The 25,488-nt window shown below is 36.1% G+C and overlaps 5 protein-coding genes and 1 pseudogene across 5 annotated transcripts; all 6 read right to left on the bottom strand.

Moving 5' to 3' along the window:
- LOC104785981 lies at positions 9,192–10,116 on the bottom strand. Its single transcript, XM_010511286.1, has one exon. It carries the CDS (start codon positions 10,097–10,099, stop codon positions 9,290–9,292), a length of 810 nt encoding a protein of 269 aa, XP_010509588.1. The 5' UTR covers positions 10,100–10,116; the 3' UTR covers positions 9,192–9,289.
- On the bottom strand, positions 14,407–15,108 carry LOC104706002. The gene has a single exon (XM_010422118.1). It carries the CDS (start codon positions 15,106–15,108, stop codon positions 14,407–14,409), a length of 702 nt encoding a protein of 233 aa, XP_010420420.1.
- Positions 16,272–18,326, bottom strand: LOC104705993. The gene is made up of 2 exons (XM_019227233.1): positions 18,240–18,326; positions 16,272–18,029 (listed from the first exon to the last, which is right to left on the bottom strand). Exons 1-2 carry the CDS (start codon positions 18,287–18,289, stop codon positions 16,478–16,480), a joined length of 1,602 nt encoding a protein of 533 aa, XP_019082778.1. The 5' UTR covers positions 18,290–18,326; the 3' UTR covers positions 16,272–16,477.
- LOC104785964 (nifU-like protein 4, mitochondrial) lies at positions 18,132–20,234 on the bottom strand. Its single transcript, XM_010511264.2, has 6 exons — positions 19,862–20,234; positions 19,486–19,647; positions 19,214–19,389; positions 18,751–18,854; positions 18,543–18,654; positions 18,132–18,407 (listed from the first exon to the last, which is right to left on the bottom strand). The coding sequence occupies exons 1-6, from the start codon at positions 20,085–20,087 to the stop codon at positions 18,333–18,335; spliced, it is 855 nt and encodes a 284-aa protein (XP_010509566.1). The 5' UTR covers positions 20,088–20,234; the 3' UTR covers positions 18,132–18,332.
- LOC104785954 lies at positions 20,493–22,776 on the bottom strand (annotated as a pseudogene).
- On the bottom strand, positions 22,809–25,164 carry LOC104785945. Its single transcript, XM_010511244.2, has 9 exons — positions 24,834–25,164; positions 24,650–24,747; positions 24,358–24,568; positions 24,177–24,274; positions 24,014–24,079; positions 23,786–23,863; positions 23,577–23,645; positions 23,375–23,481; positions 22,809–23,232 (listed from the first exon to the last, which is right to left on the bottom strand). The coding sequence occupies exons 1-9, from the start codon at positions 25,133–25,135 to the stop codon at positions 23,146–23,148; spliced, it is 1,116 nt and encodes a 371-aa protein (XP_010509546.1). The 5' UTR covers positions 25,136–25,164; the 3' UTR covers positions 22,809–23,145.

Here is a 25,488-nt window from a genome sequence, read left to right as displayed (position 1 = left end):
AATCTATCAAAATATATAACTTATTTAAATATAATCATACACATAATACATATCTCTTAAAGTTATTTGTTTTTTATTGTTGAACTTTGATAATAATTTTCCTTAGTATTTTTAAGCATTTGAGGTAATAAAATATTATTAATAATAGAAACAAAATTTTACTATGTGATTTTAATATATAATTTAAGTTTTTCATACAAACTAACACATAACCTAAAGCATTGAACAATTAAAAGCTAAACTATTTTGAAAGTAAAAAATACATATTTCCTATAAAATCATATGAAGTGCAATCAAAGTTTTAAAATACGATTCCCAAAGATTTTTTTTTAAAAAAATATTTTTTTATATTCCCCTTAGTTTAAGATATATTGCTAGGTTTAGTTATAATTTTTAATCCTTGTAATAAAAAGCTAGATAGAAAAAAAAAAAAAATTTGTTTTTTATATAGAAAAATCTTTAAAGTACATATTTGAATTAAATAAAAAAATAGTGATTTTTATATCATTACATGTTGAATCAAAAACTGAATATAATGATTAAATTCTATAATAAATGTATTACAATTTTGTTGGATGTAAGTAAGAGTTAAGAAAAATTGATTTGATAATTATATTACAATTTTTTTTATTCCCTTTAATTTAAGTTATATTGCTAAATATAATGATGAGTATCACAAACTAAATATAATGATGAGTATTCTAAAATATATATATTACAATTTTGTTGGAGGTAAGAGAGAGGTAAAAAGAATTGATTTGGTAACTATATTACAAAAATTTCCTTCATGAGAACATTTCAAATTTTAAGAACCAAATAAATATACATGAATTTGTAAGAACTCAAGTAAAAAATTAAGATGTTTTCTTTAGCTTGATTCTCTTATTATGAGATGGTTATAACCAAAATATTATTATGGTCACCAAAATTTTATTATACATATTAGAATACATAAAACAAAGAAACAATATAAGAAAACAAAGAAGAAAAGAAGAGGTACTTCAAAAAAAAAGAAACAATAAAATTCAAAACAATGTAAAATATATATTAAACAAAAAATATAATCAAACTCTTATTTGGGTTTTCAACCTATGCAAGAACATTATAAAAAAAACAAAGAAAATATATAGGATTTGGGATATGGTGGAGGAGGATGTGAGAATGGTTATTTATAGGATAAAAAATGATGGAAGTTACATTTCTAAAATAGTTAAATTAGTAGAGTTACAATTATAATTAATAGTATGTTTAAATGAAAATGAATGGAAAATAAAAAGTCAATTCACAATTTATATGATTTCAGTTACAATTTAGTAGTAAAGAATGAAATTAAAGTATGCATTAATGTATATAATAAAATGTGTTGTTTAATTAAAAATAAATATTAAATTTAAAAAAAATAAATGTCAAATTGACTAATAAGGAGAGAGTGAAACCTTGCTTTTATGTATATGATTACGATCGAATATACAGAGTTTCCAGATTGACATGAGTTATTATGGTAAGAGAAATCTAATTTGGTTTAAGTCTGGTTGATTTAAAAATGGATTGATCCGGTTAAGTAATTAACCCCAACAACCCCCACACGCTCAGCTAGCTTCTCCTAAAATAAACGCTTCGCTTGCCTTTTTTTTTTTTTAACATATCCCAAACAAATATAGCACCTGAGTGCATCTTCATATCTGAACCGCCTTCATATTTTTCTACTAGAGTAGTAGAGTTCGTCCACTTTTCACCATTAACAAAACTTTACAAAAGCGTTGCATAATTAATAACAAAACAGTATTTGAAAACTAGATTAATACCAAGCCGTCCGAGGTCAAGGACCACATACTAGATTAATACTAATTCATACTGTAGTAGCAGGATATGAATTAGACTAGCCAACTGAAAAAGGAATAAAACCAAACCAAAAAGAGACATACGTCCACCTAACGAGTTATAAGACTACTACCAAAGTGAAAGGCAGAGCTGATTAAGAGGTGACTTTACTACCTTCAATCACCTGCAAACGCATAGACAAATCCCCTCTCATCCCACATAGTTTCCCCAAATTCTTTCCCAGCCTCTTGATGTCATCTGAGGAACACTCAACACGTTTCTGTTGAGCCCGGGAACAAAATTACATTGTTGATCGTCTTCTGCTTCCCTTCCTTCCCATCTTGATCTTTATATCTCCTCTTCCTTCTGCCATGATAACTGTTACCGTCAACCAAACCAACCTTGGATTTGTATGTTTTGTCAAGAGTGGAGAAAAGCTTCCCATATGGAGTCATGTGATTCGAAGCATGGCCGTATATCATCCACATATTCTCATCATATGTGAAATCATTTAAAGCTAAATCCGCTAACAGTACATAATCAACTTCGATTGTTTCTTCCTCAACTATTTCAATCTGAGCATCATCTGTCGCAGACGGTTGCAGATTCTTTTTGTTGCAATCTTTGGCTTTATGCCCTCCTCGTTCTCCACATTGAAAGCATTTGCCTTTCTCCGGTTTAGATTGCCTAGCTCCACTGGACTTCCCTGCCCTAGGGATTGGAGAAGTAGAAGAGTCTTCTTGGTTATGATTGTTCTTATTGCACAAACCACAAGACTCCTCCTCCTCATCAGCCATTGCTCTAACTTAGAGCAAACCACAAGACTCCTCCTCCTCATAAGCCTATTAGCCTTCAACATTAGATGGATAGAGACTCCTCCTCCTCGTGTATCTTCGCTGCCGCCATAGCCTTAACTGTCAGCTGGGGTTACTTTAAAACTTTTTTCCTCTGTATAAACTATTGGAGAAAAGGGGAATTGCGAATAAACTATTCTCACAGCAGTGAGCTGCCAGTGACAGTTTCTACTGTTTAGTCCACATTAAACCAAATTTTATAAGCCCTAATTACAATTTGAAGTCACCAAATGAGCGGCTTTGGTTCTACTCTTGGTTCGGTTTAACGCAATTGGATATATATAACTGATTGCATTTCAATGTCATTCTGTATTCCGGTCAGTTCAAGATGCTTGTTAATTTCATAAGATTAAATAAACTTTTGAATTTGGTTGATACATATAGTTTTCGAATCGGTTCTGGTTCGATGAGATTTTTGTAAAGGAATATATCTCCTTCAATTAATTAAGTGGGTTGATCCGGTTTAAGTGATTTAACCCTATACGACTAGACCAAACGCAAATTCTCTCCAGCGATAGATTTGGACCTGTGTAATTTAGAATGCAATGGGTTATGAATTATGATTGTTCTTCTTCCACACGCCACAACCCACACGCCACACGCCACACGCCACACGACTTCTCAGACATTGATTAAAGCCTATTTATAAAGCCTTCAACATTGAATTTAAACGCCTCTCGATTTGAGTAACTGTACTTTTTTTTTTTCTTTTGTGCACCAAATCTATTTGAGTAATTGTACTCTGTTAAAAAAATGAAAAATGTGATTCAAACAATATAAAAAAGTGATAACAAGTTCATTTCATTGTCCAACAATAGTGAATATGCCCAAGTTTGTGTCACAATGTATATGGCCAAAATCTATCTTTCCATGCCGGTCTCCTTTCTCTTTTGTATTTTGATCAGTATTCTAACAGGTAACACCCCTTCTATTATTCAACTAGACAACTTGACAATAGCACTGCATATTCATGAATAAATACTTATTGAACACTAGATTAAAACCAAGTCGTCTTAGGTTATACGACCACAGACTAATTCATACTGTAGCAGAATATGTATAAGCTCGTCTATTGAAAACGGAATAAAACCAAACTAAAAAGATCACATAGAAGACTGATATGTCCACCTTACGGGTGAATTCTACCACCAGGTGTCGTCATAATGAAAACCAGCTAACTAAGAGGTGAGACTACCTTCAATTTCCTACAAACGCAAAGCCAATGCTTTCTCATCACACTTCCACATACTTTCCTCAAATTCTTCCCCAGTCCGATCACGGATAATGCATTCGCCTCCTCCTCCCTCTGTGAATGCATAGGGATCTAGATATCATCTGACCAAGACTTAACACATTTCTGTTGAGCCCAAGTACGAAAATCACATTGTTGATAGTCTTCTTCTTCCCTCCCTTCATCTTGATCTTTACATCTCCTCTTCTACCAAACTAATTGTTCCATCGGACAATCCAACCTTAGCTTTGTGTGTCCATCTATAGTGGTGAAATACTTCTCATATGGAGTCATGTGATTCATGTGAGGAGTCATCAAGATCAATGTCATGTGATTGAATGTATGTGGTAGCTTTAGTGGGATGCTAAGACCATCTTTACTGGTCGTTAATTCCCATAAATTCTTTTATTAAAAACAAATAAAAAAATACAAAAAGGAGAAATGAAGAAAGAGAACGTTGCTTAAGTTACTCTCGGTAGAAACGTTGCTCATTCTTTTTCTACAGCTGTCAGTTTGTTATTAGTAATATATTATAAAAAAAAAAATTGTTGAGCAACGCATCAGCGTTTTCCCGGTAATGATGCTCTAAAGATGTCCTGATGTGATTTTCGACAGAGCTAAGGAATCAGCTATAGAAAGACCTGAGCAGTCACCAAGATTGATGTCTAAACAAACAGTTTCAGCTGAGCTTCAAGAAAAACAATAGCGACAAGACGAGCCATATGAAGTGTTCATGTACATTGTAACTATCTGGAAGAACGGTTTCACTGTGGATAATAGTCCGTTAAAGAGTTTGGATGACCCCGAAAATGCAGCCTTTCTTGAGGTAACTAATTCAATACATTTATGCCATTTCAGTCTTTCTATGTACTTCTTGATTTACTTGGATAACATAATGTTAGATGATGCCAGAGGATAACAAGGTTGGATTCCCCACGTCTACTCGATCCAGTTCGTGTTCAAGTCGAACTCATCAGGCAAGAAGAAGGAGACTTCAATGTAAATTAATCTCCTCCCCCCTCTCTCTCTCTCTCTCTCTCTCTCTCTAATGTTTTGATTGAAATGAGGTAGCAGAGTGAAAGCTCTTGTTCTTGTATCTTATATCAAACAGGAACAAGATACAGCTCTTGCAGGATCACAGGCTTTAGACGGTTCATTATCACCATCCGAGGCGTCTGGGTCTCCTCCTACACCACTACATGACTTTGACCACACCATTGAGAAAGCTGGCATCGCCAACTCTGTCCTCATCCAAAATCTCTTACTTTTTTTTTCCAAAGTAACAAAGGAAATGACTTTTATTACATTTGGTAACTAAAAGAGGGGTATTGTGTTTCGAAAGATTTTAGAAATTTCTTATTATTCTCTCTCGGAGAAAGTGAAGAGGTTTATTCGATTTATATTGTTTCACATTAAGCCTAACCGTTTGTAATTACCATACGATAGATCCCGCTCCCGCAGAGTATCTAGCTATTGTTTTCGATATGTATGAAATCTTTACACTAGATATTCCCATACCAAGGTTAAAAAACATGGAATTATTCAAACAAAAACTAAAATGATAGAAAAAACATGGAATTATTCAAACAAAAACTAGAATGATAGAAGAAACATGGAATTATTCAAACAAAAACTAGAATGATAGAACAAAGATAGAAGTTGATATAATTGACGACGGCTCAAACGACGACTCGGCGGTAATGGACCAACACCAACCAGCCAAACCTGTAAAAAATCATACATATAAAAGTAAGGTTTTGGTCTTTCCTTATTGGTTGATTTTCATTTAATACTTTCTATTTTTTTTTTTATAATTTGTTTTCTAATTGTTTAATTGCTTTAAACAATATTTAAGACTCAATTAACACAAAACATTTAACTTACACATTAAAATAAAATTATAACTGAAAATAAAATAAATTATGCATTAATCATATTCCACTACTCAATTTTATTCAAACACAATAAATTATAATTCTAAATGTAACTTCCATAAATTCTTACCATATAAATAAGCATTCTCATTCTCTCAAAGTGACATTCTTTTACTTTCTCATTTTCACATTCTCTTATTCTCTTCCACAATACCTCAAATCATTTTTTGTTTTTTTTTTGTTTTCAATTTCTTTTTTTTGTTGTATGGGTTACAAAAAAACCAAATGAAATATCATTGTAAAATTTTAATGCTAAATTTTTATTTTAGAGACTACATGATATATATTTTACATTGTTCTTATTTTTAAAGATTCATCTCCATTATCTAATTTGGATTATCATCTTATAATTAAGTAATCATTCTCTCCTCTCCCACCAATATCAAAATTTTTTATATCGCATATATGTTGTAAGAGTTTGATTATATATTTTAATTTAGAAAGTATTATATATGAAACATTATTTTCAATTTTTATTTTATTTATATAAAAATAAAATATTTCTTTTATATTTCTTACCTTTCTAATCTATTAACCAGGCTGTCTCTGCAATAAAAAAAATCAGGAATAAGTATTTATATTTCTTATCTTTCTAATCTATTCATCCATGAACGAGGCTGCCTCTGCAATACTCTACCAACTCAACAATTGTTTTAATTTGTTATATTATTGGTCAGAGATCGATTTTACATATACCAGTAGAAATCTTATTCTTTTAGCAGGCCATTTTTTGTTTTTACCAGTTTTGTTCTTGTTTTCTTTCCATAAAAACTAAAACTTAACTAATGTTCAACCCTGACGAAAACTTAAAAAAAAAACACACACAAACAACTAGAGAACACATAGGCTTTCAGTGCACATAACAATTGATAAGTCTATTAATGAAACCTTATACTATATATGGACAAGAATTCAGATTCTTCTTCTAATGCCAAGAGAAGTTCCAAGGCCGTGGGGAAACGAGCCGACATCACATGGTTGATTCCGAGAACGAGTCTACCAGTAGGTTCTTAGAACATAGCTGATGCGGAAGGGGAGTAGATCTTGGCCAGACAGATATAAACAAATGGAGGTATTTGAACTTTGTATCTCTGGCAGATTATGCAAACGGCTGAAACCAAAAGAAAAATACAAGGTAGGACACGGTGATGTTGAAAATCATGATAGCTTTTTTTCTTTTGTACATATATAGAGATAAGACAAAGAGACATTGTAAATTGTAACCACTTGCCTTGAAGAAGAAAAATCCATGATATTTTATTCGTCTTCGACTTTCTGTGTTGTGTCCAATTTTAGAATTTCTACTCTATTTTCATATCCATCCAATCTCATAAGAAGACCTGTGTTAAGACAACAAATCATGTTTGACAGCGTCATCGTGATTGTTGTTTTCTGCCAAACGAATTAAATGAACTATATAAGAAAATTTAGTTGTAAGAAATTTCACAATGCAATGTTTTTTTTTTTTTTGGTCAAATCACAATGCAATGTAGTTGTTGGAAATAATGAAGAAACTATTAAAAATTTCTAAAGCAAACTGCATCAGACTATATGTACATTGCAAATGCTATATATATTACCAACATTGGTGTTTCCATAACACGATATGACATATCAAATTATCCACAAAAATAATCTTCACCTGCGCTGAATTCATTCTAGTGGCAAAAAAATTAAGTAAATGTTCACAAAACATAAATCAACCTTAAGGATATGTGGTATGTACGTACTCATACGTAGGTATTATGCATATATGTGAATGTGTGTGTGTGTGTATATGTAGGTAAGAGAGAAGAATAAATAAAGGTGGTGACAGAAGTATAGAGAGCACAGAAGATTAGATGCAGGCTCTTTCTCTTTCTCTCCCCTATCTCTCTCTCTCTCTCTCTCTTTATCTTTTCTTTCTTGAATGTGTTATACATATTTTAACATCCACATGCGGTGTGATGGTATATATGTATATGTACTTGCATGTCATCCTTAGTGCTCTCTATCTTCTGTCAACAACCAACATCACTCTCAAACCTGTGTGTGATATGCAACAATATGTATGTATAAATGTGTATACATATGTGTGTCTATATGTGTAATAGCGTAAGTATATATATTATATATATAAGGCTTAAAAGCATGTAGGTGTGTATATATAGATTATAGGAAGAGTATGAAGTGACTAAGGGATAATGGAGAGTAATGTGTAATATATAGAGGATCGGAGTAAGTTGAGTACCAAAATGTTGACTCTTTCTAATCTACGTACTTTCCCCTTCACACACAGGCCACACAACCCAACGTACCCAACATCAATTCTTCATTTGATAATACGAAATCATATGATTTCTAAAACTAGGAGATTGATTATTTTCTAATCAAAGAATCCATTGTTGGGAAATACAATACTTCGTTATGCATTCAGTATATATTAATATATACCTAGTTAAATCCATGAATTATAATATAATTGGTTAGAATTTAATTATGATTTTTGTCTGTTGGGCTATATAAAAACTTATAATATCCGAAAATTATTGATATTCGTCATTTTAGTACATAGATAGTAGCACCGAATACTTCCGCAGAACACAGCCAAAAAACTGGCTAGAAACACGAGCCAATCGATGTGGTAATCATGTGACATATGGAGATGTGGAGGAGATTTTAATTGACGTGAAAGTTTTGATTGGCAATGGCTGGCAAAAATCCTAAACCCACCAACCAACCGTACGTCCTCAATGTGGTAGGGGTGCCATTTTTAACTTCTTACATAAATTAAAAACAATAGGACACAATATAAACCTTTCGTATCTTTCAAGTTAAATTTAGATGTTCTTATTCCTTTTAAACGATTAATGTGTTTTAAATGATTAATGTGTAGTATATTATACTTTGAATCAAATTATGGACCCACAAACACTCACTTTTAATTAAATGGGTTTTAATTTTAGGAGTTGGAAAAACATAAAAATTTGTTTGTAATTCCATAATAATATCATAGTAGTGTTTTCAATGAATTTAATTTAATATAATAAAACATGTTAAAAATGTATTAATATGCATATTTTAATTAAACAACACATTAAATTATATACATTAATGCAAATTTCAAATTCATTCTTTAATTCTAAATTTTAACTGAAATTACATAAATTGTGAATTGATTTTTTATCCTCCATTCATTTTCATTTAAACACACTATTAATTATAATTGTAACTCGTCTAATTTCATTATTTTAGAAATGTAACTTCTATCACTTTTTATCCTATAAATATCCATTCTCACATCCTCCTCCACCATATTCCAAATCCTAAATATTTTCTTTGTTATTTTATAATGTTCTTGCATAGGTCAAATTCATTCTTTAATTCTAAATTTTAACTGAAATTACATCCATCTGTCCAACCTTATTTGGTAAAAATAGTCTACTCTTCTTTGTTAAAAAAACTTGATACTATGTAAACTTTCTCTTCTTGCATTGAACTTGACTTCCTTGATGAAGCACATTCCAACGTAGGCAGTAGCCTCTATTTTCCCACATGGTTTTACCAAAATTCTTCCCAGTAGTCTGATTCCATATAGTGCATCTTTTCTCCTCATCAAAAGCAACTCCAAAGCCGCTCTTCTTCAGCTGGGAAACACTCAAAGCGTTTCCCTTGATCCCTGGAACGTAAAGCACATTCTCGATCGTCTGAACACCCTCCTCAGTCAGGAAAATCACATCTCCAATTCCTTCTGCCATGTAGGTGGTGGTGGTGGTGGTGGTACCATCTCCAGATGTGAATTTAACCTTAGCTTTCCTTGTTCTGTCTAAATCAGTGAAAAACCTCTGATATGGAGTCATGTGATTAGAGTTAATGGAGCTTATCAACCAAATCTCATCATGTAAACCGAAATCACCGACAAAATGTTCAGCTACGTGATCAGGTACTTGGTTTAGCAAACGCCAGAGATCCTTAGCCGAAGAAGCAGCCAAGAGTGTCTCTCTGAAAACAGAGTCTGGGAGAGCGGACTGCAGTATTTGGAGTGCTTTCATGTCTTCTGTCGCAAGTTCTCTCCAGTGGCGTAGCTCTTCGGCTTGAATCGTCGCCGCTAACTTTGGAATCTTCGATGGATTCGGAGGGATTCCATTCGCAACCACATCCCAAAGTCCTTTCTCCGTTAGGGTTGTTTTCATCACCGCCAACCAGACTTCGATGTTTAGCTCATCGGAAATGATGTCTTGTATTCTCGCCGCCGACCATTCTTCCACTATCCTTATCATTTTTTTCTATAAAGCGAATGAAGAAATGTCTCCTTAAACCCCAACACTGTTTTTTTTTGTTGGTGTTGCTTATATCATGTTATTTTTTCTCTTCTTGCTTTGATGGTTACCTTCAAATTCAATCACCTCCAATCGTAGAAAAAAGCCTCTCTTTTTCTCATACATGGTTTCACCAAAACTCTTCCCAGTCGTCTGATCCAATATAGTGTATCTCTCTGTATCCATTGCGACACTGTAACCACTCCTCTCCAGCTGGCCAACACTCAACGCGTTTCCCATGATCCCCGGAACGTAAAGCACATTCTTGATCATCATCATCTTGATCCCATCTTTAGTCATGATGCTCACATCTCCCATTCCTTGAGCCATGAGGGTACCTCCAAAAATACTGAAATGAACCTTAGCTCTGTATGTTCTGTCCAAAGTGGTGAAATACTTATGATATGGAGTCATATGGTTAGTGGCAGTGGAGTATAACATCCACATATCCTTATCAAATGTCACAGGATCAACGTTGATTGATAAAATATGGTGCTCTGGTAAGTCCTTGTCTAGATTGGCTTGTACGTTAGCTTTGCTTAACAAATCCCAGAGACCTTTGCCTGAAGTGATTTCAAGTGTCTTTCTGAAAACCGAATCCGGGAGAGAAGATTGCAGTAACTGTAGCGCTTTAGCGTCTTTTGCCACAAAATCTCTATATGTTGAAAGGTCTTGGGGTTGAATCTTCGCCGCTAACTCTGGAACCTTGGATAGATCCGGCGGGATTCCGTACTTGACAACGTCCCAAAGTCCTTTCTCCACTAGGGTAGTTTTCATGGTTGTAGCCCAGATCTCATAGTTAAGCTCATCGGAAACAACGTCTCGTAGTGTCTGAGGGTTCGCCGCTGCCATAGCCGGGCTACTCCTTAGGGTTTCTTCAAACTTTTACTTCTCTTCTCTCGGAGAGAAATCAAAAACGAATAAATTAATTAGATATTTACGAATCGGTTTGGATAAAATTGGCCATTGGGGTGAGTTATTATTCGAAGGGGAATCCAATTTGATCAAAGTCTGATTCAATTTGACTGGGTTATTCCCGGTTAAAGTTTATTATAATTTGTTTATACCGTACGTTAGCCTTTCCTATAGTTAAATCATTAATGCATCGTTAACATCCACATATCAATGTTTTGAAACCCTATCCGGATTGTGAACCGGACTAACTCTCGGGTCACCGAGCGGATCATTGGGTTAACCGAGTTCGACCACGGGTCAATTGAATAAAATATGTTTAATGTATTTATATAAAATAAATATTTTTAAAAATATTATATAAAAAAATATTATGTTTAACAAAGTATGAAGTTTAATAATAATAATAAAATGATTAAAAATTTTAAATCTAAAAAAAAAAAATAAAGAATACTAATAAAACATCTCCAAAAATAACCAACTGTTCTTAATCAAAGATCCAGAAATGACAAAGAAGTTGAAGACGAGAGATGTGTTGTGAGTCATGTGTTGTCGTCTAAGCTCTAAACGAATAAAAGGTTCTAAAAGTAATTGAAACTGTGAATCTTTATACATTTTTTAAACCATTAACCGGTCGGGTCAACCGGTTCACCAGATCGCAGGTTAATAGCGATTTTTTCTGGGTTTTACCGGTTTTATTACTATCGGTTATTAGCACTATATCCAAACCGATGAAGTCTCCGAGTCGCAGATTAACTGGTTGGATCGGCCGGTCCGGGCCGAGCGTGAAAACATTGCCACAGATTAAACGGCTGCACTAATCAGGTAACAATCGAAATTTTGATTTACAATACCACATAAACTGAACATAACCAATCAACCACTAAACATATACTATGTTGTAATCCAAAATACAGTAGAAGAGCAAACAGAGCAACCCAAATTTTTTGCTGAGAGTAGATTAACACCAGATGATTCAAAACTGAAATAATTAGTTTACTAATTAGAGGTAAAATTGCCTTCAAGTTCATAAAACAAACATATGTCTAATTAAACATCCAACAAGGATTAAGCAAATAATCTGCCATCGTCAATAACAATTCTATATCTTATCAGTGTTATTTGATAATTGAGACACTCAATACGTTTCTGTTGAACCTGGGAACAAAACAAACACATTCTTGAGAAGAAAAAAATGATAAAATGAGAAATGTTGTAATCAATAGTTAAATCAAACAAATAGTTACATAATCAAAATTTTAGCAGCATTATACATAGAAAGAAAATCAAGGAACATGAAAGGGATCTCAAGAAGGCCATTGGGAAGTTTTGATAAACAAATTTGAAATTATTCGATCTCATCGACCACAATATACAGTTTGCGTCAAACATGTAAGAAACACTAAATATAAAATACTGATTTTTTTCCCCCAAACATAAGCTATAGTAAGGTTTTTCTTTTTGTTATGATTCATAAATAAAAACCAAATACAAGAAAATTATCGTTACCTTTGGTGTCTATATACTTTTATAAATAAAAAAGCCTTTGGCGTTTGTTATAAACTAAAAGACAACTTAAGCTCATAAGATAAGATTTGGAATAAAAACTCAACTAAATCATGAATATTAATTTTTAATCCATCGGTACTTGAGTACTTATGGCTTATCAGTTTTAGAGTAGTAAACCGCATCATCTCTAGCATTCCATGTGTGTAACTTACTACAGTTAACAAGAAAAGCTGACGTATATGCCGAGAAAGATTGATGATACTCCATACGATCCCCTTTAAACAAATTACAATCGAATTCTGTTTGAAAGATGATATTATCATTGAAACTAAAATTATATGTTAGATCATCGTATTTTTACAAAGTGGTCACCTAAATCGTTGTTTTTGGATTTGCAATAATGACTTTAAGAACACTACGACTCGAAAAGAGGTTGTTGTTATAAGAGTCAATACATATAAGACTCTAAATGTATTTAATTAGTACTAGGTTTAAGATGTGTCTTAGTATATATATGTAAACATCTTCCATTCAATAACACTAATTCTATTCTCTTCATGGTATCAGAGCAGTACGCTCCTTAACTTAAACCTAAACACAAAAAAAATAAAAATAAAAAAATTCCGCCGCTGCCATGGCCACCACACCCGAAACTTCAAACACATCCGATTCCATCACCATCAACCCAAACAATCAAAGTCTCCTTAGCCTCAACATGGCTAACATAACCAAACTCACACCCACCACCTACGTCATTTGGAAATTCCAAGTTCATGCGTTCATCGATGGACATGGACTTGCTGGTTATCTCGATGGATCCACTGAGATCCTGCCGGCTACGGTCACCGTTGGTGATGCTGTTTCTCCCAATCCGGCTCTTCTCCACTGGAAGCGTCAAGACAAGCTGCTTTACAATGCTCTCCTTGGATCTGTCACTCCCACCGTCCAGTCTGCCCTCTCCCGAACCACTACTTCGGCCGAGATCTGGAAAACTCTTGCTGATACTTACGCTAAACCAAGCAGGGGTCATGCACGCCAGTTGCGAGATCAGTTAAAACTCATTGCTAAAGGAACCAACACCATTGATGAGTACTTACATAGTCTTGTAAAAACGTATGGTGTTCTTATGGCACTTAAAACTAATAGCTTCCCTCAGACCAAAGTACAAAATAACAAATAGATAAACGAAAATGTTAGAATTAACCATCGTGAGTCAAATGGTTTTTTTAGAGGTAATAATTATACTCGGGAGGGTCCAAGTTCCCGGCCCGTGTGTACTTGCGAAAAAACAAAATTAGATTACACAAAACCGTAAAACCTGAAATAAAGTATTCAGTAATCACTAGTTCCTGAGGCATATTAAATTAATATGATTGAATTTGGGTTGAGTTATTTGTAAGGGGGAATCCGATTTCTTTGTCAAGTCTGATTCAATTTAACTGGGGCAATCCCGGTTTAAGTTATTATGGATGATGGATTTGACTTGTCACTTGTGATTAGAACACTAACCCCCACCAGGCCACCAACATAAGCACTGTTATGAACCCATTAGATGGATGCTCATTATATGCCCATCTTACATCCATGTTCTAGAATATTCTAGATTTACTTGTTCCTCAAGTTTTACTTATTCTCTAAGTCTTGTATTCCTTACCAAAAATAGTAGCAGCAACTGTAACTAAGATTGTCCAAACTTGAAAACTGGATCAACCTAACCAAATCAGCATAATAGACTCTGATTACTAGTAAGTCTAGCAATTGTTCACATCCGGAAAAAAAAACAGTCGCAGCATACTAAAAACCGAATGAACTGAACCAAGTCGGCAGAGTAGACCTTAGTCTAGCAACTAGAGGTTACCTTCAACCACCTCCAAACGCAGAAAAAAGCCTCTCTCCTCCCACATGGATTCACCAAATAGTCTCCCAGCCTGATCCTCAACAGTGCATTTGTGAGCGGTCATTACAATCCCATAACCTGCCTGTGTCATCTGACCAACACTCAACACGTTTCTGTCGATCTTGGGAACAAAAAGCACATTCTTGATCGTCTTATTCTTCTTCTTATTCCCTTCCTTGGTCATGATCCTGACATCTCCAATTCCTTCAGACATGATAGAATCCCCCGTGATGAATTTGATCCGAGCTCTGTGTGTTCTGTCTAAAGTAGTGAAATACTTGTCATACGGAGTCATATGGTTCGAGGTGGTGGTGTATAACATCCACATATCCTTATCAAATGTCACAGGACCAACATTGAATGCTAACATCTGATACTCAGGTAACGCTTCTTCTTCATTCCTGCTTTGATTCTTGCTACAGTCTTTGAAGACATGGCCTTTACCTCCACATTGAATACACTCTCCTCTTTCATGCCTAGATCTCATCATCATCACCCTCATCGAATTTAGTTTATCACAATCTTGTTTCACTCGTGATGATGATGATGAGCTGATGCGTTTTACCTCTGCAATCTTGACCTGTTCCAGTCTCTTCTCTAACTTGGCTTGTTCGTTAGCTTCTTTCAGCAAACCCCAAACAAAATAATACATAAGTTTATGTCAAAATTTAACAATTTCTTGTGTAGTGTTATTGGTAAAAGTATTCCTTGGAAAAACTCAAATTTTCAAAACAATCTAGTACACTGTAGGTCAACAACAAATCAATTATGATCTCTCAGTAGATTTTCTAGAGTGTGTGTGATTCACAAGCCCAAAAACACAAGGGTTGAAGCAAAAAGTATGTACTCAGTAGGATTTGTTCACTAGCAGAGCAGAGAGGATATGCTTCCCATCTCTCCAGACAACGTTTCCTCTTCATCTTCCCCATCAAACTCTTGTTCTACACCTTTCCTACACAAAGAAACTTTATTTTTTCATTAGAAGAAGTGAGAGTAACAACTTCTTGATTCTCCAATGGATACTTAACAGTACACCACAACTTTAACACAAAACATACATATAGGATCCATATGCAACAAACTGTTGAGAGGATCTCTGTTACCTCAGTAACAAATGAGCTTGGACAACCGCCACAAGCTCCTTGCATCCTTAATTCTGTATAAATTGGTGTAATTCTTGACATACGGTGTCATATAGTTGGTGGTAGTGGTGTGTATCATCCCCATATCTTCATCAAATATTGTTATATGACCAATATTAATTGCTAAAATTTTGTACTCAGGTAGTTTCTTCTCTAACTTGGCTTGTACGTTAGCTTCTTTTTTAGCAAATCCCAAAGATCTTTGGCAGAAGTGGTCTCTACTCTAGTGTCTTTCTGAAAACCAAATTTGGAAGAGATGATGATTGCAACATCTGGAGCCCTTTCGTGTCTTTTGCCAACACAATCTCTATATATTTCATAGTTAAGCTCATCGGATACAACTTCGTCTCGTAGGATCTCTTAAAACCTTTTGTTAAACAACCCTAAATTACGATTCTAATAATCACTAGTTCCTGACTCCTGAGGCGTGCTAAATTAATGATAAATTTTAAATACACTCCTCCTTAATTGGGATGAGTTATTTATTCCAAGGGGAATCCAATTTGGTTAAGTCTGGTTCAGTTTAACTCGGTTAATCCGGTTAATTCATTATTAACCGGTGCATGCTACACCACATGCAGAAACTATACAAGTTTCTCTCCAATGCTGGTCAACAAGAATGGTTTGTGGTTTTAACTTGTGATTATTAGAACTAAGCACGCCAAGATGATGATTTACCACTAAGACTTAACATAAGCAGTACTATATGTATGTTCATATCCGCAAAACAGTCACAGCATACAGTAAGTAATCCAAAAATGTTTCCTCAAAACTAAGATTGATGCCAGATCTACAAACTGTAAAACTGAATAAACCGAACCAAATCCCCATAATAGACTAACTGATGATTACTAGTAAGTCTAGCAAGTAGATGTGAGATTACCTTTCAACCACCTGCAAACGCAGAAAATAGCCTCTCTCTTCCCACAAGCATTGACCAAATGATCTCCCAGTTTTCTCTTCCATTATAATGCATTTGTCAGTGGTCATTGCGACTATGTAGCCTGCGTCTGTCAGCTGAGAAACACTCAACACGTTTCTGTCGATCTTGGGAACAAAAAGCACATCCTTGATAGTCTTCTTCAACCCTTTCTTGGTCATGATCCTGACATCTCCCATTCCTTCAGCAGCGACAGATTCCCCGGTGATGAATTCGATCTGAGCTCTGTGTCTTCTGTCTAAAGTGGTGAAATACTTGATATGTGGAGTCATATGGTTAGTGGTAGTGTCGTATATCATCCACATATCCTTCTCAAAGGTCACAGGACCAACAACATCATCCCTGCTTTGATTCTTTCTTCTGTTGTTGCTGCTGCTACAGTCTTTGAAAACATGCCCTTTCCTTCCACATCGAATACACTCTCCTCTTTCATGCCTAGATTTCATCACCCTTGTCGTAGCACTATCTTTTTTCCATTGTGATGACGATGCTGAGCTGATAGTACCTTCACCTAATTCCTTCATCTCTAACCTGGCTTCTTTTAGCAAACGCCTAAGATCACTGGGTGAATAGCCAACTTCTTTCACATGTGATGATGATCCAACCACAAATCCTTTCATAATCTCACTGACGGTCTGCGCTGGTACTGATTCAAATACATCAAGAAGCTCACGAGTAGTTTCAAAAGTCAGGTTCTTCACACTCACGACTTGCTCCATCGCCAGAGCTGTACCATCATATGAATCTGACATGGAGGTCATCCATCTGATAAAACCTTCACAATCGCGTGATGCTCGGAACTCGTTTTTTTCCAAAACTTCATACAAGGTCCACTTCACTGTATATGATTCAACAAGATCAAGAAGCCGACGGATACTGTTAAAAGTAAGCTTCTTCACACCCATGACGATGAGTTCATTCGTTGTAAGATCATATGAATCTGACAACGAGAGTACCATATTCGTAATAGCCAGATAATGATGATTCGATTCTAAACGAGGATCCATGAACGATGATGATGAGGAGATGATGTTACGTTCGAGTTTCTTCGTCTTCTTCTCTGACTTGGATTGTTCCTCGTTAGCTTCTTTTAACAAATCCCAAAGATGTTTGGCTGAAGTAGTGGTGCTCTCGAGTGTCTTTCTCAGCGAATCTGGGAGAGAAGATCGCAGAATCTGGAGCGCTTCTTTGTCTTTGGAAAGCTCTTCGGGTTGAATCGTCGCCGCCGCTAACTCTGGAATCTTCGATGGATCGGCCCGTGGGATTCCATTTTCAACAACAGCCCAAAGTTCTTTCTCTACTAGTCTGGCTTTCATGGTTCGAGCCCACAGTTCATAGTTCAGGTCATCAGAAACAACGTCTTGTTGACTAATTAGTGTCTTCGTCGCCGCCATTTCCTGCGAATGTTTAGGTTTTCTTGACTTTCTTCTCTGTGTATTCCTCCTCATCTTGGAGAAGACGACGACCGCTCTTGCTCCTTTTTCTCCAACACTTCCAAAAGTCCCAACGTGAACGAGATATTAGATACGGTTAAGTCTGGTTTAGTTTAATTTGATTGATCGGTTTACAATGATTTAATTAAGTCAAAAACACTCGTATTGTTTTTTTTTTTTTACTCAGAAAATAAATAAAACTGTGAGATCTCTCTCTCAAGTAGATTTTTGAAGTGTGAGGGTTGAAGCAAAAAAAACATGCACTCACTAGGAATTATTATTCTTCTGTACACTAAAAGAGAGCAGAGTAGATATCATAGTAGAGAAGAAGAGAAGCTTGACGGAGATATCTTTTATTCTACTACTCTCTCATCTCTCCAGACAACGTGCCCTCTTCCCCATCTTCCCCATCAAACTCTTGTTCTACACCTTTCACCTGAACACAACAACCCTTTCCATTAGAGAGAGAGAGACAGCATCAAGTTCTTGATTCTCCAATGGTTACTTAACATCACTACTTTAACACAATACAAATATGTAACAAACTGTTGGGAGGAAGGATCTCTGTTACCTCAGATATGTAATGCATCAGCATGTTTTCGATTCCCGATTTCAAAGTAACAGATGAGCTTGGGCAACCGCTACAAGCTCCTTGCATCCTCAGCTTCACTATACCGCTTTCCCTGATCAAACCCAACCAAAAAGAATTTTACTCTCGAGAGATAAAAGGAAACAGGTTTCCATTGACCATTGCTGCAACTAGAGGGAAGTAAACTTACGGATCAAACCCACAATACTCAATGTCCCCACCATCATCTTGGACTGCTGGTCTGATGCGTGTTTCTAAGAGTTCCTTGATCATTGCTACAGTTTCAGAGTCATCCTTCGATCACAAAAAAAGTTTCACAAGTGAGGGGATAAACAACAACAACAACAACACTTATTACTATTGGCTTATCTACCAAATCTTGGATAGCATTGCAAAACATCAATCCATACAAAATTAACAGAACACCATCTACGCTCAGATCCTAACTCATACTCAACAGCTCACCAAAGCAACTAGCATAAAAAATTACATAATCAAATATTCCGTGTCTATATAACATTTACAGCAAATTGTCACTCTCAATTACTCAGCAAATGTTCAAGATCATGTTCATTAAAGGCAAAAACCAACACAAAACTAGAGAAATGAAAAGCTCTTAAGGGTGATAGTGGCAGGAGGGGTGTTTGGTTAACCTCGCTGATAGCAGTATCCTTGGCAGCAGCAGCTTGTGCATCCAGAAACAAAGGCTGGCCAGAAGAGTAGAAATCCATGACTGCCGCAAATATCTCAGGCTTGAGGATATCCCATGAGACATCATCTGACTTTGTAACAGTAACAAAATCAGACCCAAAGAAAACTCGAACAACACCTGCAAAATCAAAGAAACAACATCACAATTATATATTGTCTTTCGAATGGTTAAAGAAACAAACAAAAACAGATTACACACGAGAGATAATAATACCATCAATGGAGTAAATAGCCTTGGCTAATGGCGAACCCAAAGCTGAACGAACATTAGGAAAATCCGCGCTTCCAACCTCCATGACTGATTTGCCAGGATAAAACATCAGAGAAGAAGGATTCGGAGTTGATTGTGTTTGAATAAACATCGTTCTTCTCTGCCCTGCTCAAATCACACCATGAGTTACCTCAGAAATTAGACCCTTAAATCCACCATGTTTTTTTCCGAATTCATTCAGAGATATAAAAAAATTGCTCTAACTTCAAGCCTGAAACAATCTAATATCTGAAAAAAAAATCCAATCTTTCTCATCGTTTTTGTGATGGAAATTTCAACAGAATACGAAAAACAAACAACGACAGAAGAACCATCATACCTCCGAGGAAGGTCCATTTCTGAGGAAGCAAAGAAGATCTCGAAGAAGAGGTAAGAAGAGAATTTGACGCCGGAGAATCGAGTAAGTTAGTCGCAGAGATGAAAAGCGAGCGACGAGATAGGAGAAGAGAGGAAGACGAAGAAGAAACAGTACTTCCTCCAGAAACGATCTCGCGACATCCGAGTCGCGAAAGAGAAGATGATACAAGCCTTGCAATCCCTTTCATATTTGCGTCGACGCCGAAATCAAAAACCAATAGCTCCGCCTAATTAGGGTTTCGTCCTAATTGCAAAACGGACCGGAAAAAATAAAAATAAGAAACCGAGAAAGCTTGAGATGTCGTTGCGACTTGGTTTATTTCGTCGGAACTATTCCTGATAACGGCGTTACCGTATTTACTAATATTATACGCCGTTGTATTGACTATGTTTATTTACCGCCACGTGCACAGTAAAGTTGTAAAAATTTGACTTTTCAAACTAAAAACAAATCAAGAAGCACATTTGAGGATGATACATGTATAGCCCAGTAATGGTATTTGAAAAATGAGATAATACTCTGCGATTTTGATAGTGCTCCTCGTTAGCCATGAACGAAAGAAAGACAGAAAGATTCAGTAGACTAGAGACTATTCAATAAGGTTCTTTCGCATTAGATAAACATTGCAGGCTTGCTTTGGAACGACAGTTAAGGTACAATAGTAGTGGAATACAAAGTTTCTTTTTTCAGAATTTTCAAACAGCTAGAATCGTGAAGGATGCTGCTTTAGCCTTCTTTCATATGAATGTTAAGACTTTCAATCAAACAAACATGCAGAAGGTAAACAGGAGCTAGGACTCTGCAGATTAGAAGTTAAAAAAAGGCAGGCTTCGAGGAACTGGAGTGCGCTTAAGCGGATGTGCCATGGTAAGGGTCAGTCCTTCAAAAGTCTCTTCCATGTTAACCTTATCTCCTTTGTTTCCCCAGTCAAAGCATTGCACCATCACTCCAATCGCAGTTCCTATGAAAATAGATGCTAGATTTGATCCAGGACAGCCTCTCCTTCCGCCGCCGAAAGGAATGTACTTCTGTGCTTCCTCTCTCTCGTCTTCTTGTCCTAATCTTGACGAACCTAGAAACCTATCTGGCTTGAACTCATTAGGTTCTTCCCAGGAATCAGGATCTCTCATCCAAGCATAAGCATTGATAACAAGAAATGTCTTCTCCGGTATGTAGAATCCTTTGATCTCACACCTTTCTTGGAACTTCCTCGTCAGGAGAGGAAATGGAGGGTGCAATCTTAGTCCTTCCTTGACCACTGCTTGCAAATAAGGAAGGTTTGGTATATCTGTTTCTTGAATCAACCTTGATGTCCCTACAACAGAATCAATTTCTTCTCTCATCCTCTCAAAAACGTCGGGGTTGTTAATGATCTCAGCCATAGTCCATTGTGTTGTTTGCACTGAGGTATCAGTGCCTCCTACGAATAGCTCCTGTATTGAAAAGACTCGGAACAGTTATCAGTAATTTTTACTTCGAATCCTCCTCATATATGAAATCTGACACAATGAGGAACATTTACCACGAAAAACGACTTGATATGATTCCTAGTGATCTTATACTCTGCGTTTTCATCTGCATAAGCTGCCAGCAACACGTCCATCATATCCGTATCTTTATGCTCTTCGTCCAGTTTCTCTTTGTGCTCCACAAGAATCTTCTCTAGCAGCTCATCGAATTTGTTGGAAACATCCATTATATCCTTCTTGAACAGTGGGATCCCGAGCTTCTTAAGCGGTCTACGCAGTACAGATGCGAAGAAAATCTTCTTGGCCAAGGCATATGATTCACCCACCAAGCCTCTGACTCTCTCTGCCTCACCATTCTCCTCTGAGAAACTCCTTCCCATGCTCATCCTGCATAAGATGTTGTTCATGAGCATCGTCCCTTCCTTACCGATCTCAACGTTCTCATTCTTCCTCGCCTTATCAAGAATTCTGTTGTAAAACCGTTGCAGCTCTTCAGCACGAACTCCTCTTGACCGCTCCAACACCTGAGGCCGGAGCAGCTTAGTGACGATGATCTTCTTCACGAACTTCCAGTAATCTCCATAGGGAGCGTAGACGAAGCCAGAAGATCCAAACACGAGGGACTCATCTATCGCAGCAGCACCACGAGATGAGATGTTCGCGTCGTGGGACCTGAAGATCTCATCGGCCACTGAGGCTGACGAAACAAGGATGATGGGGATGTTAAAGATACGGAGATGGAGGAGGGGTCCATACTTGGAGGAGATTTTCTGTAAAGACTTGTGGGATAAAGAAGAGAGTAGAAGGTGAAGATGACCGATGATCGGAAGAGACGGAGGGCTTGGAGGTAGATCACAGCCTCGTGAGTCCTTCGGTTTCTTGAAAAAGAGAGTGTAACAGACGATTGAGAAGAGGCATAAGAGCATGTAGATGAAACAGGTCTGAAAGTCAACGCTGATAAACGCTGCCATTATTGCTCCAAAGTGAAGATAATCAAGAATCCATTAATATAAAGTATGACCTATTCATGCTTTGTTTATTACATTAAAAAATGCTTTCTCTTTGGGAAAACGTCAAGTAACCTCAAATCAGAAGTTGACATTGGTTATCAAATTGATAATATCAATAATTAAATATTTAATGTTCAGACCCTCCCAAGCTGACAAAACAACAAAACAGAACGATTTAAAATTGACTCACAGTGTAAGCAATGTACCTCACAAACAATCTCTTGAATGCTTACTCGCAGAGATGCAAGATGTCCTTCCTTCTCCCCGTTCAAAACCTGTTGACTACACATAACATAATAAGCAATTTATACAAGGAAGATCTTAAGCAATTTATACAAGGAAGGTCTCAGGAAAAGGTCTATCTTCCCAAATACGCTGAGGAAGACATAATCTTGTTGTGTGTAACTCACAAGGCCCAAACACAAAGAATGTTTCAACTTTCAAGTTCTTACCAAAGATAATAACTCACAAGATATACAACATCAGAATTTTTTTAAGCAAATTTTGTTCTTCGCACTATTTATCAAATTCCTAAATGGCTAAAATAATGCCAATTCTGATAATTTTGGCAGCTACAAAAGATGAGTGAATGTGCGAATCCTACAGCCAAAATGTGGATAGAGGCTAAACGTCTATATCTTAAATAGCTGGGCACTCTACACCCTCTTAAAGCCTCGATCTAGTGTCAAACATGACACTGCATGCCTTCTCTTTCTTGGCCTGAAGCATCTCCAATCCCCATGCTCGTATCACCTAAGACTGGTTTCTAGAACCTGGAACTCGGTTGACTTCTTGTTTGCCTGAATGGTTTGGTCTTGGCTACATCTACTACTATCATCCACCCGTTAATAATCTGCACATAGAAAACATCACCTGAACATCTGAGAATCAAACATGGTTTCCCCTGTCTCTCTCTCTCTATCACATTCATGTTCAGATCTTACTTCCACTAGATATAAAATAAACACTCTAGGATCTCGAAAACATAGCTTTACCTTTCCATTCATCTCTTTCAGTGCAGCGCTTGCAGCTTCCTCTGTCGTGTACTCTAGAAAGGCATAGCCTTTTGATCTCTTTGATATCTTGTCCATAATTATTTTGACTGCAGATAAAAATTACAGGCTGTTATTATCTATCTCTTTCTCAATAATATCTTTGACCTTTAAATGGGAATATGGGATAGCAAATTATGACCACCTTCCATTAGTTCACCAAACCCTTCAAATGCTGCACGTAATGTCTTCCCAGATGTGTAGAAAGACAGTCCTGAACCCAAAATACATGATCTATCAGTAAATGTAATCTTCTGAACGAACTTTATTCGTAAATTAAGAATTTAAGATGCAGGCAATGAATTGGGAGAAGCATGAGTATTATACCAAAAGCATGCATAAGTGTTTGCATACCAGTTATAAACAATTTCTTCGTCTTAACAGGAGGAGACTCTGAATCATCTTGATCTCCTAAACCTTGTGTACTATCGCCTTTTGGAAAAGAAAAGAGAGTCAAAGTTATTACAATGTGAATTTTAACACACCTATTCTCATCAATTCAGCTAAAGGTGTGGTTTGCAAAGATTCTAAACAATATTGTAGCACATTGTTTCAATCTAGAGATCAGTATCCACGACATACCTACATAGTCTTTGTTTAGTGACTCGAAACTGTTATCAGGAACAACCGCAAGAACACCAGGTACACCTGCATCAATCAAACATCATCTCTTCATCTATTAATTTAATCCAGAAACAACTCAACAAAAATTGTTGTCTGGTTTCCATTTGACAAACTCACAAACCAGCTAACTCCGCGGCACTATTCTCATCGAGGTCACAACAAAAATCGAAATCAGACTGCCAGGAAACATGATAAAGACACATCTGTGCATCCTTTTCACTGCAAATAAGAACACGCTATTAAAATCTGAAGGAGACAGACAATATCTTCCTCAAGGCAGAAGAATCAAACAAGAAACTCACTTCCACAAAACCTTGGATAGCAACTGAACACAATGATCAACCATCTGCGCTTTAGTAACAATCCCAACTCCAGGCTTATCTATTCGTACCATCCAATGTTTCACTGTCCCATGCTCAAACAAGGAAACAACTTTCTGATTCCCAATACCATAATTCTTCTTCTCTGAACTATAACCAGCTTCAGGTCTAACAGATAATACTCCAGGTAAACCTAAAGTGTCCATAGAAACCCCAACTAAAACACCAACCATATAAACAGAATCTGAAATTCTCAGTGATATAAATTACTCACCCACGAGCTGGCGTGAAGCTTCTTCGTCGATATGACAACAAAACCCGAAATGGGTATCAAAGGAAGCATCGTATATACTCATCTGCGCATCTTTTTCGCTGCAAACAAAAAAATTAACAGTCGTAAGAAAGAAAAAAACTTGGAATCACAAAGCTCAAAAGGAAGAAAGAAAAAAAGAACCTACTTGCCCAACACTTTGGCAAGAATCTCGACATAATAATCAACGATATCGGATTTGGAAGAAACCCATTGCGGAGGTTTATCCAATAACACCATCCAATACGTGTTTCGAGTAGGAGCAGTAGAAGAAGGAGGTGCGGAAATCGCAGAAGTGGAGGAGAAGACGAGTTGTGATGATGATGACAAAGTTTTCCGAAAAGTCCCGAACTTTAAGTTGGGAGAAGAAGATGAATGGAAGAATCGGATTTGTGAGGAAGAGTTGGAGATTGGGAGGAAGAAAGAAGTGGAAGCAATAAGAGCTTCCATGGCAAAGTTGCTTCGTTTCCTCTCTACACTTCGGTACTGTAGAAAAGGTTAAATCCGATAAAACGTCATGGCCCTTTTAAATATTAGGGAGCGGATAAGTAAAAAAAACTAAATAATTAACATATGCTAATCACGGAAATTAAATTATTTTCAAATGATAATCTCAAAAAATATATATTTTTAAATGATGATTTGTCGAAGTTTTATACTAGTTGTGAAGATCTTATATAAGTTTTTGAATTCTTTTCAATACGGTACAACTCAAACTTAAACATTTGAATAGATTTCAATAAAGATTTAAGCTAAAATAGTCTACGTTATTTTACAAGCATCTTTGGTAATAAATCTTAGTA

This window comes from Camelina sativa, chromosome 1 (assembly GCF_000633955.1).
Source record: "Camelina sativa cultivar DH55 chromosome 1, Cs, whole genome shotgun sequence".
NCBI classification, from domain to species: Eukaryota; Viridiplantae; Streptophyta; class Magnoliopsida; order Brassicales; family Brassicaceae; genus Camelina; species Camelina sativa.
The sequence above is the reverse complement of the archived record's forward strand: the minus strand, read 5'-3'. Positions and strand labels throughout refer to the sequence as shown.